This window comes from Scardinius erythrophthalmus (assembly GCF_964197995.2).
Source record: "Scardinius erythrophthalmus genome assembly, chromosome: 17".
NCBI lineage: Eukaryota > Metazoa > Chordata > Actinopteri > Cypriniformes > Leuciscidae > Scardinius > Scardinius erythrophthalmus.
This window is the reverse complement of record NC_138237.1, coordinates 20129269-20143353: the sequence shown is the minus strand read 5'-3', so window position 1 is coordinate 20143353 and position 14085 is coordinate 20129269. Positions and strand designations below refer to the sequence as shown.

The following is a 14085-nucleotide window of genomic DNA, read 5'->3' as shown; positions in this document are numbered from 1 at the left end:
TTGATCAAATAAATGCAGCCTTTCTTTCAAAAACATTATAAAATCTTACCAACCCCAAACTTTTGAAAGGTGGTGTGCATGTGAATGGAGAGGACATTTGTAGACTTATTTATGATGTGTTTCTTTACCTGCAATGAAATAACAAGCACTCATTATCGACAAGTGAAAATCTGAAAATGACCTGTATTAAAACGTAAAGGTATATTTGAACAACTTTCCTAAGGGATGTGGTAAACGCTAAAGCTAACGGTACCACTGTTTTTAGCCCATCATCCCCCCGAGCCCCAGCAGCAGTGTGGCCACACCATCCAGCACCCTCAGCACCCCATCCAGACGGGACAGCTGCGCTCTACAGGACCTCTACATCCCTCCTCCCCCTGATGAGCCGTATTCACCCAGGTACAGTATTAAAGGCACACACACAGACAAAAATGACAATCTCAACAACAAGAGGACAGACTAATACACTGATCCACACTGTAAATATGTATGAATATGTATGAAACACCTCACACCTTTTTAAAAGAGAGTACAAAAGTTTTGAGATGGTAAGGTTTAAATGTTTTTGAAAGACGTCTCTGATGCAGAAAAATACAGTAAAAACGTAATATTGTTAAATACTATAACTTTAAAATAACTGTTATTTTATAATGTTTGTATATTCCTGTGATGGCAAAGCTGAATTTTTTAGCATCATTTTTCTCTAAGAAAGCTGTAATAGAAGATTACACAAGGTTTTTCTTACCATTGCAGAGATGACATGGGGAATCTGACCAGCAATTGCCAGCAGGCCGCTAAAGGTTCTGATTCGCCCAATTCCTTCTTGGATCAGGAGTGCCGGAGGCGATTCCCCTTGTTGGATGAGGATGCCGTCCTGTACTGTTACGAGTATGATCAGAATCAGGGCCCTCCGACCGTACGCAGGGACAGCACTCCCACATATGGTACATGCTTTCTTACATGATGATGTTTGATCTTTACAGGCTAGCTTCAGTGTCAGGAGAGGTTGTCTTTTCTATGTGAATTGTGCAGTAATTTTTTTATTTTATTTTATTTTGATTTCTCTGTGCTTGTGTACTAGGACGGCTGAGGCCTATTTCCATGCCTGTAGAATATAACTGGGTTGGAGACTATGAAGATCCAGCCAAGCTGAAGAAAGAGATCAGAAGAGGTGTGTGTGTGTGCGCGTGTGTGCGCGTGTGTGTGTGTGTGTGTGTGTGTGTGTGTGTGTGTGTGTGTAGGTGAGTGTTGAGGGGGATGTTTTTTTTATCTCTTTTACTTAGGTTACACTAAACCAAGAATTTCATCACTTCAGCCCTGACCTCTCCATTTGAACATTTTAAAATCATCAGCCATTCCATTCAGATTGTCCTGTTTCCCCTATATTTACCTCCTTTTTTGTTCTGGGATCTGTCTGCCAGTATCTCGCTGGCTCTTTGTTTGAGATTTTGGGATTTTTCGGTTTTGCATTGCCATGGTAACTCCAACATAGAGGTCTTGCCAAGATGCTGGTTTCTCATTGGTTGAGGCCAGGATCTGTTGCTGAAGGAGTAGGAGCATAGAGAATGCTTTCTTTAGTCATGTTGGCGGAATTTATATTAAATTTGTACATGTGCAACACTGCACCTTTCAGCCCTATTCTTTGATCATGAGACCTCTGAATAATTTGATTTCAGCTCTAAGCATTACATTATTTAAAAGGAAGAATCAATTCTGGTCTATTAAATTTAAAAAACAGACAGTGCATTGAAAAATGTGCTTTGTCCCATTTCAATTTCATAATCAGTATACTGTGGTTTCATAATCCCATACATTTATTGACAGAAAAATCCCTGCTTCGATATGTGAGTGAGGACAAGACGGGGACAGAGGAGTACCACACGGGACGTCGCAGCAGTCGGCGTAGTAGAAGAAAGAGTGAGAAAGGTGGAAGCCCCGCCCACTACACCCTAGTCCCCACCCTCCAGATGGACATGCTGCAGCAGGACTCGTTGGCCACACCCACATCTGAAACCTCTTCTGTCTATCTTGTGAGTGTTCTGAAGACAACTTAATGTCATGCAAGACTATAAGGGACACAGCATAAGATGATTTAAATATTTTATTTATTTACTATCTTTCAGACATTTGATCGAACATCCATGCTCTCCCGGTCAAAGAAAGTTAAGTTAAGAGGTGAGATGGTAAATTCTACTAGCTCTAAAACCTTGTCATATAGTTATTGACACATTGAAAAATATTTTAATCAGACAAAAAAAAAAAAAAAATTGTCGTTTTCCCAGAAAAATATTTAATAATCCTGCAAATTTTGTGTACAGTAGGTTTAGCTTTCAGAGAATCACAAGAAATCTAAAAGAATTGGGGTGGGGAAAATAAACAATTCAAGATATATATATATTTATAATTAAAATAATAATAATTTAAATATTTAAAAAATTATTTATACTATTAAAATTATATATGAAATGTTCATAATTTGAATAAATTAGTTAATTTTGTTACATATTATCAGTTTATTATTAAATATATTATTTTATATTATTTAATATTTTGTATTCTGTTTTATTTTAAATTATTTTAATAATTTAATAATATAATATTGTCTAAAAAAATATTTTTAAATGTAATTTGTTTTTTCAAGGATGTTTGAATAATTTGACTTGAAACGGAAAAAAAATACTGATTGAGAAAAGGATTTTTGCACGGCAGTTATTTTTTTCTACACACATTCATTACACAGTCTCACTCTGTATAATTGTTCTGTCAAGACGTTTCTCTGGCAGTACATCAAAAACGTCACTGTTTTGATACTATTGCTGCCATTCCTTTCATTTATAATGCCCACGTTGATATCTCTGATCTCTCTCACTCTCTCTTTGTCCTTCTCAGCTGGATCACTGCCCTCCATTAGTAAGCGGCGAATCTCCTGCCGAGACTTGGGTCAGGGTGATTGTGAGGGATGGCTCTGGAAGAAGAAGGATGCAAAGAGCTACTTCTCTCAGAAATGGAAGAAGTACTGGGTTGTGCTGAAAGACGCCTGCCTATACTGGTACACCAATGAAGAGGTGAGGGCACGGGGCCATTCATCTGCATGATGCAGTACCACAGAACAAAATGTTTTTCATTTCACTGTTCTCTGTTCTTTTTTTAGGATGAAAAGGCAGAGGGCTTTGTCAGTCTGCCTGAGTTCAACATTGATCAAGCCAACGAATGTCGCAAAAAGTTGTGAGTGGTATTATAAACTAGAGATGACAGTTTATCATACAATAGCGGCACATTGAGTGTTTTTCTAAATGCGGTTTATGTTACTTAAAAAACATAAAAAGGGTAAACAAATCATATTCACTACACTGAAACAGTCTTAATAATCTGTGCACCCCTAACAGCAGTGTATCAAGTATTTACCTAACCAAATTACCTAACGAAAGCAATGAGAAACAGCCCTATCGGAAAGGCCAGCATATTTTGATTGTCTATTTTTCTTGCTTGTTTTCAGTGCTTTTAAGGCTTGCCATCCTAAAATCAAGAGCTTCTACTTTGCTGCAGAAAACTTGGACGATATGAATAGGTAAGATGAAAACATGTCTATAAGAAACAAAAAAGGCTCATAATGTAATCTGAAACATTGTCAATTCCACATGAATTCTCTTGCACAGGCTCCCGAATCTCATTTAATGTTCCCTTAGCTGATCAAAGCTACTAATTTTAGCAACATCCCAAAAGACCCTTTCAGCTCTGCATTTCAGCTGTGCAAAGAGCTCCCCAGGTAACTTTTTTTATGTTTGCTCACAGGTGGCTCAGTCGGATGAACATGGCAGCAACAGCTCACTCAGAGCAGAAAAGGATCCGACAGGATCATGGTGAGAAGATGCCTTCATGCTCCGCTAAGCCTGTCGGATCAATTATTCCCACTCTCTGACTTTGTGTGGTCTGTGTGCAAGTCCTATAAATATTTGCATATGAAGTACAACATGTTGGATGCATGTATAGGGCATTTAAATTGACATGCAGGAAGTCATTTTTAATCATTCGTCAGAATAAATTTGTATTTATACCATTATTAGAACGTTATCATTTCATGAATAAATGCTAGATGACTCGAAAATGTATACAAACATATTTTAAAGTCCCCCTACAGTCAAATAATTTTATCACTTTAAACTCATCTTTAATAATCAAAATTACATATTTAAAAAAAAAAAATCCTGTGAATAATTTAGTCATGCCTTAAAATAGCTTGAACGTAACTACACCCTTGCTTCACTTAGTATACGCAGATCCATGAATATGCATATTTGTCCCCACCTCCACTTGTCACACCAGCTCAGAATACCTGGCTGTCGTAACTGTAATAAACGCTACACAAGAAGGGCAAGTAGAAATATTGGTTTAATCCAGACATATATGTTTGAAACAGTAACTGATTCAGAAGAAGATCTTATTTACAGGGTTGACTACTAGTCAATAAATCAGAATGCGTTTTATGTATCGCTCGTTACAATGTAGGACACATAACGGTAATTGATATGATTAGCATTTGGCTTGACTACGTTATCAAACAGCTAATGTGTTGCTAATGTTACACAAACTAGGGCTGCACGATATTGGAAAAAAAATTACATTGCGATATTTTTTCCCCAACGATATATATCGTGATATTGCGAGCCATCAATCCAGGCTAAAGTCAATAATTACCATTCCATGTTATTAATAATTTCACTAATAAGCAAGCTTCATTACAAGTGACAAAAAGGCCACTTAATATTTTATTCCAGAAACATATTTCTCTCAGAATTCGGTGAACGTTCTATACAGGACCTAACGTTCTTCAGGTTCTAGGACCCGAAAAATTATGTTTTCTGTGCTGATTCAGTGACGCGTTCATGTAAACGGCACCTAGAACTAGCAAAAGTAATGATTAATAGTATGTAAAATATTATAATGAAACATTTTAATTGTTTATTAATAAACAAGTGTTTTCTGTAAAGATGAAGTTGACAATAGCCTACTGACTTGCGATCTTCGCAGCAGTGATCGGGAGAAATGCACTTTTCATACAGATTAATTTTACAAATTTGTTTTAATGGTTCTTCTGTTGATAATAGTTATATTTCTATATTTTTTTTATTATTATTGTTATTTTTCGATGTGTGAGGCGAGTAGGCTACCTTTTATGCTGAGTTTCGGTTCATGGATGATAGCTTAAAGGTCCCATGACATGCTATTTTTTGTAGGCTTTAATATAGGCCTTAGTGGTCCCTAGTACTGTATCTGAAATCTCTTTTCAAAAATTCAGCCTCGGTGCAGAATTATAGCCACTACAAGCCAGTCCCAGAATGAGCTTCCTTCAGACAGGCCGTTTCGGTGTCTGTAGCTTTAAATGTTAATGAGGAGGAGAAAGGCGGCGCAAGGTGGAGGGTGGGTGTGGCCTTGACCTTCTTGCGCAACGGTACCGGTCCGTGCATGTTAACGTTGGATATAGCAATGGCACGAAGACACGCACTCGTTCAAGCATTTCAGTTTGACCCAGAATCTGATCCGGATGGAGAAGCAACAACTCAGCGGTTCCAGCAGGACATTTCCGAATGGTTAGTTTAAAATATTATGTCTGGATACGGTACTTTATTCGGATGGTTTACAGTTATTATCATGTAGCTAACGCTAACCTACTGTTGCCTTTTCATGAGAGATCTGTAACATCTGTAATTTATCTTATTACAATTACATCATCAAGCTCTGCGATCTTGAAATGCGGATATCGCGCGCGCCGTATAACCAACAGGAAAACGGTTATCCAAATAACAAAGAAGTGTACAACACTCGCGTTACAGTGTGTGTATTCACACACATAAACTGCATGGCTGCATAGCTAATGTGACAGCCACATTCTACGTCTAACAGTCTAGGCAACCATAAACAGTAAAGCAACACACTTATATATCATTAGTTGACTTACTTGTCCGAGGTGTGTAGCTGAGCCAAAGAGAGTGATCCAGACTTTAGTTTCAGACGTTCAGCAAGCCCAGCTCTGTATTGACCCTTCGGTGTTCATTTGTACATCCAATTATTGAGCAATTGTTATGCTTCGCTCGCTCAAAAGCCATGATATCGCTCGTGGACAAACTAAAATCGCGCGTGCGCGTTCCTACTTCCTAGCTCATTTTCTCATGGGCGGAAAATATTCTCTGGGCGGGCAAAGCAGAGACAGGGGAGGTAACATTCCTCCTTATGACGTCACAAGGAGGAGATTCAAGATCAGCGCGATTGAGCTTCCATTTTCTCAAAGGCAGAGAAAGATAACAAAAGCTCGATTTACACCGATTGAAATTTCTAGAAACTTGGGGACCATATACAGGCTAGGGGAACTCATATTAATGTTAAAAAACCTCAGAAAGTGAAAATTTCATGTCATGGGACCTTTAATCTCCAGTTCAGGCGCTGGCTGCTATATTTAATTTTTAGGCTATTTATTAAATCCAGGAAATTGGATAATGAAATACTGATTAAAATTAAGATACAATTAATACAAAACGAAATTCGTTTTAAAGAAAGGCTTTGTGCTTTCTGTTTGAGGTCTCTGTGAAAGTTTTAAAGCAGTCTTTTAGTGCCGCTTTCATAACGGCCGTGCGGCCGTGTGACGAGTCCGTAATGTCACGTAACATTGTTTTTTCCTCATAAATGCTAACACGAAACGACTTTTTTTTAAAAGACAACCATCCACAACTTAATAACACTCCAGCAAAGTAGCCTACCTCTTTTTGGTCAACATCCTCCTTTTGTAGACGAAATAGGCTAGTCCCAAATAGCTGATTTTGACTTTTTTGCGGCGGATCCTCTTCGTCGCGCATTTTTAGCTATAGGATTGCCAGTGAATGTTGGCTGTGAGCGGTGAGCTGCGGCACAGCGAACCAATCACTGTGCAGGCAAACGGAACGCTATGTCACCCCAGCAAAAAGCCATACAACAAACTTGTGTTTACTGTGTGCTACCCTGGTGCTACCGTTCTCTTACACTATGGGTGCTACTAACGTAAAGTTACCCTTCACATCGCATGTTCCGGCAATGTGACTATCGCTCATTCGCACATCGCGATGTCGATGTTAAAACAGAATATCGTTCAGCCCTAACACAAGCCATGTTCACGTTAACCATCTCAGAGTCAGACAGCTTCCTTCAAAATCAGTATCTTTAGAAATGCTTTGAACATCATAGAAAGTCAGTGGAGAAAGGCATGTAGTTCATCATAACATCGTAATAAACATCATATTCATAATTCACCTGCTATATTGCTATATGTACCAAATTTTTCCTGTTCCTTCTTTAAAGGTGTTTTTGTGCTCACTGTGTTAAAATGCCCAAAGTGATTGACAGGATTGTTTACTTGTTTGTGACAGTAGAGAACATGGGCGATTTAAAACCACACTTTTAGACTCTCTTTGGTAAACTGCAGTTTTAAAGAGAAATACTCAGCAATGGTGTTGACTGATGAATTTATTTATGGCTTGTCTTAAAGTATATTAAAAACACCACATAGACATATAAACAACATTACAAACTTGATTATCACCACAGGGGGACTTTAAATTAAGTTTACTGTCTGCTTTCTGCAGCGTTCAAATTTCAGAATTGGACTTCCCATTTGTTTAATGGATATTTGCTGTCATTTCCTCAGACTACTGGAGCGAGAGTGACCATGAGGATGCTGATCACATGCCCTCAACACCCAAACAGGACAGCCCTCCTCCTCCGTATGACACTTATCCACACCCTACCTCAGTAAGTCATGTCTTTCTTTTTTTTGCTTGGGTTTCTGTGTTTAACATGTAAATTCTTGCTGAAATGTAATTGCGTTATGGGCCAATAACACGTTACTCATGTCACTCATGTTACTTATTGAACTCTCCGAAAGCTCCTCGCAGGCAAAATCATGTAATTCCACTCCTCACATACACTACCATTCAAAAAAGTTTTTTGTTTTTTTAAAGGGACCTATTATGCCCCATTTTTACAAGATGTAATTTAAGTCTCAGGTGTCCCCAGAATGTGTCTGTGTGAAGTTTCAGCTCAAAATACTCATTAGATCATTTATTATAGCATTAGTTGTAAATGCCAATTTTTTTGAGTTGAAGTAAAAACATGCTGTTCTCATGCAAGTATCTTTAAATGCAAATGAGCTGCTGCTTCCCGCCCCATATCCAGAAGAGTGCAGCCTCAACAGCTCATGCCTCGGATACTCTGCTAAAAACTAAAGAAACATCTGTTTGGCTTTGATTGTCATCTCTATTGCGGTCAAGTTCATGTGACATTACAGTTCTTCGTCATGATGAAAATTATTATTTGCATGCGTTTAAAGCCATATCAGTTTAAACTTATAGTATATGTTTTTTTGAGCACACACATCCGAAACATGCGCACAGAAAGCTGGATGTCAGATGGTCCCTTGAGTAATAAACTAAGTTCTCTTTCAGGACTTATTGCTCTTAAACTGTTCCAATGTGATGTCACGTCATTTTGAGACACTGTTTCTGATTTATGGGGAAAATAACAAAGGGAATGGATGGATTTTTACCATAATAGGGTGGTTGTTTACACACACTGCGGCCACATAATTAAGTTAAAAAACGATATAAAAGTGAATTTTGCTTGTATTCTATTCTATTTTTATGTATTTTAAAATGTACTTTATTCCTGTGATGGCACAGCATCATTAGTTACTCCAGTCTTCAGTGTCACATGATCCTTCAGAAATCATTCTAAAATGCTAATTTGATGCTCAAGAAACATTTCTTCTTACTATCAATATTGAAAACAGTTGTGCTGCTTAATACTTTTGTGGAAACTGTGATACATTTTTTTCAGAATTCTTTGATGAATAGAAAGAGGAAAAGAACATTTGAAATGTCTTTACTGTCAGTTTTGATCAATTCAATGCATCTTTGCTGAATAAAAGTATTAATTTCTTACAAAACAATCATACTGTCCCCAAACTTTTGAACCGTAGTGTACTCCATATACATAAAACTTAGACTGAAGGAAACAAATGAGGTGATGCAATGCAGAAAGACATGGTGGCACAAGAGAAAGGCAGAGAGGAAGGGAGAGCAGGATGAAGAATGAGGTGTGAAGGGGTGGACAGAAGGGACATGAAGGACACATTAATTATTTAGACCCCAGGGGTGATTGTGGCCACTGTAAATTTATAGTCAAAGGGCACTTTTTTTAAGGAGGTCCTCTGGCTCCAGCCCTCTGTAATCTTAATGAAGGAGACGCAAATCAGTCCTATAATCCTAAGCAGGAGAATTGTGTGTGCGTGTGTGTTGCTGTCTCAGACCGTTGCATCCAGGCAGAGCATAACTAAGGGTGACAGCAGTGAGCTTGTAAAAGACGACAGCAGGGAAAATGGAAAACAGGGATCTAAATGTCCCTCTTGTTATAGTTGTCCCTCAATTTGGATCTATGCTTCTTGTTGCACCAACCTCTAAGTTGTAAAATATACCAACTAATAGGTGCTTGCATATTGTCTAACCCACTGTGTTACAGGCGAGTCCGTTCCAGGAGTCCCAACACATCCGCCCACCCTCCACGGAGACCATCCAGTCCCGCTCCCCCCTATCCGAGACACATGGGGGCAGCGTGAGCAGCGCTAGCTCTCCGGGCCGAAAGTCTTCCAGCCAGCGGCGTTCGTGGCAGGACCTCATCGAGACTCCCCTCACCAGCTCCGGCCTCCATTTCCTGCAGACTCTGCCATTAGACGACTCCGTGTTCGTCGATCCCAGCCGAATCGTGCCCGTCGAGCTCCGCCGCCAGTCGACGCTCCCCGCTCATCACGGGCTGCCGCCAGAACACTACGCACCGCCCATGACGCCCACCCAACCCAGCCAAAAGTCCTTCACAGCTGTAGGAAGAGGAGAAGGAGTAGAAGGAGGTGGAGTAGGAAGCAAGCACCGCAGTTTTACTTTGCCCCGTGACAGTGGTCTTCATGCTATCCTGGCTGCCAGCAGTGCAGCTGAACACGCAGATGCACAGCGATACCACCTGGGCCGGGCCCATGCCAGAGATACAGGTCAGGAAACTGAGAGACTGTTGTGTTCCTAACTTGCCTTTGCCTACGAAAGCAGAGGAAGTTAGTGGGTGAGTTAGCATGTGTAGGCAGAGGCAAGTAAATCGTTTCTAGATTTGGCCGTCTGGTTTGCCCATGTCAAATTATGTCCATATTAGGGTGTGCCTGTTTGTCATGATATTATTGATTTCCCTTGAGTTTCATACATATTTTTAATGGTGGTCAACCGATATGCATTGTTAATAAATTGTATTAATATGATAATAATAATAATAATTAAAATAATAGTAATAATAATTATTATTTTTAATTATATTATATACATTGTTAATTATTATTATTATGTAAGTATTCATAACATTTATTCAGATTAATAATAATGAAAATAATAACCATGATGTTGTTTTTCCTTGACGTTTTAATAGCGATCAACAAATAAGAATATTTGAATAAATATTATGAATATTTTAATAACCATGATATTATTATAATGATTATAAATAATTTATAATTATTTAACTGATACTGATTATTTTTGTTTAACACATATGCACAATTGATTTTAATTGTTTTATACATATTTTATGAATAATAAATAATAATAATGTTATTATTTATAATGTTTATATATAAATAATATATAAAATAAATTTAAAATAAATTATATTTATTCATATTATTGTAATTTTTGGCATTTTATTTATGCGTGTGTGTGTGTGTGTGTGTGTGTGTGTGTGTGTGTGTGTGTGTGTGTGTGTGTGTGTGTGTGTGTGTGTGAAATTATTTTCATCTTTGTTTTGAACATAGTATGGAAGGACGTTTCCGCCACGTTGAGTAAAAAAAAAAAGATTCTTTAAGTCATAATAATGAGAAACTTTCTCATAATAATGACTTAACATCTCATAATAATGACTTAACATCTCATAATAATGAGAAACTTTCTCGTAATTATGACTTAAACATCTCGTAATAATGAGATACTTTCTCGAAATAATGACTTAACATCTCATAACAATGATAAACTTTCTCGTAATAATGACTTATTTTCTCGCACTTCTACGCATGCGCAAAGCAGCGGAGCTGAAGGGCGTGCCACACTAGCGACCATCCATGTTTGCTGTGATGCATTTACACGGCTTTGACCAGGGGATGTCACTAGTGTGGCACGCCCTTCTGCTCCACTGCTTTGCGCATGCGTAGAAGTGCGAGAAAATAAGTCATTATTACGAGAAAGTTTCTCATTATTACGAGAAAGTTTCTCATTATTATGAGAAAGTTTCTCAATATTACGAGAAAGTTTCTCATTATTATGAGAAAGTTTCTCATTATTACGAGAAAGTTTCTCATTATTATGAGAAAGTTTCTCATTATTATGAGAAAGTTTCTCATTATTACGAGAAAGTTTCTCATTATTACGAGATGTTAAGTCATTATTACGAGAGTTTCTCATTATTACGAGAAAGTTTCTCATTATTACAAGATGTTAAGTCATTATTACGAGAAAGTTTCTCATTATTACGAGAAAGTTTCTCATTATTACGAGATGTTAAGTCATTATTATGAGAAAGTTTCTCATTATTACAAGATGTTAAGTCATTATTACGAGAAAGTTTCTCATTATTACGAGAAAGTTTCTCATTATTACGAGATGTTAAGTCATTATTATGAGAAAGTTTCTCATTATTATGAGAAAGTTTATCATTATTACGAGAAAGTTTCTCATTATTATGAGAAAGTTTATCATTATTACGAGAAAGTTTCTCATTATTACGAGAAAGTTTCTCATTATTACGAGATGTTAAGTCATTATTACGAGAAAGTTTCTCATTATTACGAGATGTTAAGTCATTATTACGAGAAAGTTTCTCATTATTACGAGATGTTAAGTCATTATTACGAGAAAGTTTCTCATTATTACGAGAAAGTTTCTCATTATTACGAGATGTTAAGACATTATTATGAGAAAGTTTCTCATTATTACGAGAAAGTTTCTCATTATTACGAGATGTTAAGTCATTATTATGAGAAAGTTTCTCATTATTACGAGAAAGTTTCTCATTATTACGAGATGTTAAGTCATTATTACGAGAAAGTTTCTCATTATTACGAGAAAGTTTCTCATTATTACGAGATGTTAAGTCATTATTATGAGAAAGTTTCTCATTATTACGAGAAAGTTTCTCATTATTACGAGATGTTAAGACATTATTATGAGAAAGTTTCTCATTATTACGAGAAAGTTTCTCATTATTACGAGATGTTAAGTCATTATTATGAGAAAGTTTCTCATTATTATGAGAAAGTTTCTCATTATTATGAGAAAGTTTCTCATTATTACGAGATGTTAAGTCATTATTACGAGAAAGTTTCTCATTATTACGAGAAAGTTTCTCATTACGAGAAAGTTTCTCATTATTACGAGATGTTAAGTCATTATTATGAGAAAGTTTCTCATTATTACGAGAAAGTTTCTTATTATTACGAGATGTTAAGTCATTATTATGAGAAAGTTTCTCATTATTACAAGAAAGTTTCTCATTATTACGAGATGTTAAGTCATTATTACGAGAAAGTTTCTCATTATTACGAGAAAGTTTCTCATTATTACGAGATGTTAAGTCATTATTACGAGATGTTAAGTCATAATTATGAGAAAGTTTCTCATTATTATGACTTAAAGAATCTTTTTTTTTTTTACTCAATGTGGCTGAAACGGGCTTCCATAGTAACGGGCTTCCATAATATGGTCTTATTGTTAAGCTTCACATTTTTTTATTAAGAAAAATATTATTGATTGTAATTTACTAGAAGGCATTACAATGACAATAAGAATCACAATCTTGCAAATCTGTAGTTTTGAGAATGGCTTGATAGAAAGCTGACAATATCTGTTTTCACTGTTGCATTGTTGTTTTATTAGGTGGGTATCATGATTGAATAGAATTTTTTTGCAAAATATCATTGAGGGGACGCTGCATTTTGCTTCAACGCTCCAGTTATTTGCATTGTAGCCTGTAATGATAAACATATTGCTGCTCGATTCAGATGCACTGTAGCTGCAAATCTCAGCTGAATACACATCTCCCTTAAGACCTCCAATAGCCTCATATTAGGTGCAGTCGTACTAATACAACGTGACAGCTCTCATCCCTGTCTATCCTTTTTCATCCCTCCTTTCTGTTCCACACATTCATGGTTTCTCAGAACTATACTGTGCCTCACAGCACACGAGGAGGAGTCCCTTCAGTCCGTGTTAATGTCTTCTCAGAATGGAAGCAGAGGAATATGGCTTCAGGGCCATTTGCTCTCTCTTTCTTCCACCCTGAGATCCCTGATAGTCAGTGCATAACAGCTAATGTGATCATTACAATAAACACACCACATCTAATTCTTTTGTTTTGTACTATAACAAAGGTTTTCAGCCTTAGATGAAGAGATAGAGCTGAGAATCCGTTGTGTAACATTGAGTGTTGGATTTTAATCCTGCCCTATACTAACATGCATATAGTACCATATTCATGTATTTAAATGCTTTATGATGATTTTTAAAATAACCATTACTATATACTTGTGCATTACATTTGAATTTGAATACATTGCAGTTGTGGTGATAATTGCGAGTAACTCTTCACTGCCCTCTGTAGGTTCAGATCGGGAGCGCAGGCACCAGGCTGACTCATTGGGGGATTTGTACAGGGCTCTTGAGAGGACTAGTCTATCACCTGTCAATGAGCACAGGTCCTCTTCTCGATTAGAGTACAAGCGATCATTCGTCCGTCGCTGCAATGATCCGTTACTCAATGAGAAGCTGCACCGCCTGCGGATCCTTCAAAACTCATTCAAGGTACGGCTTTCAGGGGACTGACCGCGTTTACTGCTTTCCCTGAGCAACATGACCACGTCATAGCTTGTTCATAGTTCATAGCATAAGTGTAAGATGTGGGGACGCCGTTTTTAAATCCCAAATTCAAATTCCAACCTAACATACATCATTCAAAAGTTTGGGGTCAGTAATATTTTTTTTT

At 37.2% G+C, this 14085-nt stretch overlaps 1 protein-coding gene across 1 annotated transcript in view; it reads left to right on the top strand.

Annotated features, from left to right (window-relative positions):
• The window catches only part of cnksr2b (connector enhancer of kinase suppressor of Ras 2b), a 51536-nt gene that overhangs the window by 34987 nt on the left and 2464 nt on the right, over window positions 1-14085 (top strand). Inside the window, exons 14-25 of the mRNA XM_081390853.1 lie at window positions 266-399; window positions 754-944; window positions 1082-1171; window positions 1825-2030; window positions 2124-2175; window positions 2890-3065; window positions 3152-3225; window positions 3497-3568; window positions 3793-3860; window positions 7673-7776; window positions 9541-10063; window positions 13705-13904. Of these exons, the coding sequence (XP_081246979.1) occupies window positions 266-399; window positions 754-944; window positions 1082-1171; window positions 1825-2030; window positions 2124-2175; window positions 2890-3065; window positions 3152-3225; window positions 3497-3568; window positions 3793-3860; window positions 7673-7776; window positions 9541-10063; window positions 13705-13904 (1890 nt within the window). The remainder of the gene's footprint in view (window positions 1-265; window positions 400-753; window positions 945-1081; window positions 1172-1824; window positions 2031-2123; window positions 2176-2889; window positions 3066-3151; window positions 3226-3496; window positions 3569-3792; window positions 3861-7672; window positions 7777-9540; window positions 10064-13704; window positions 13905-14085) is intronic.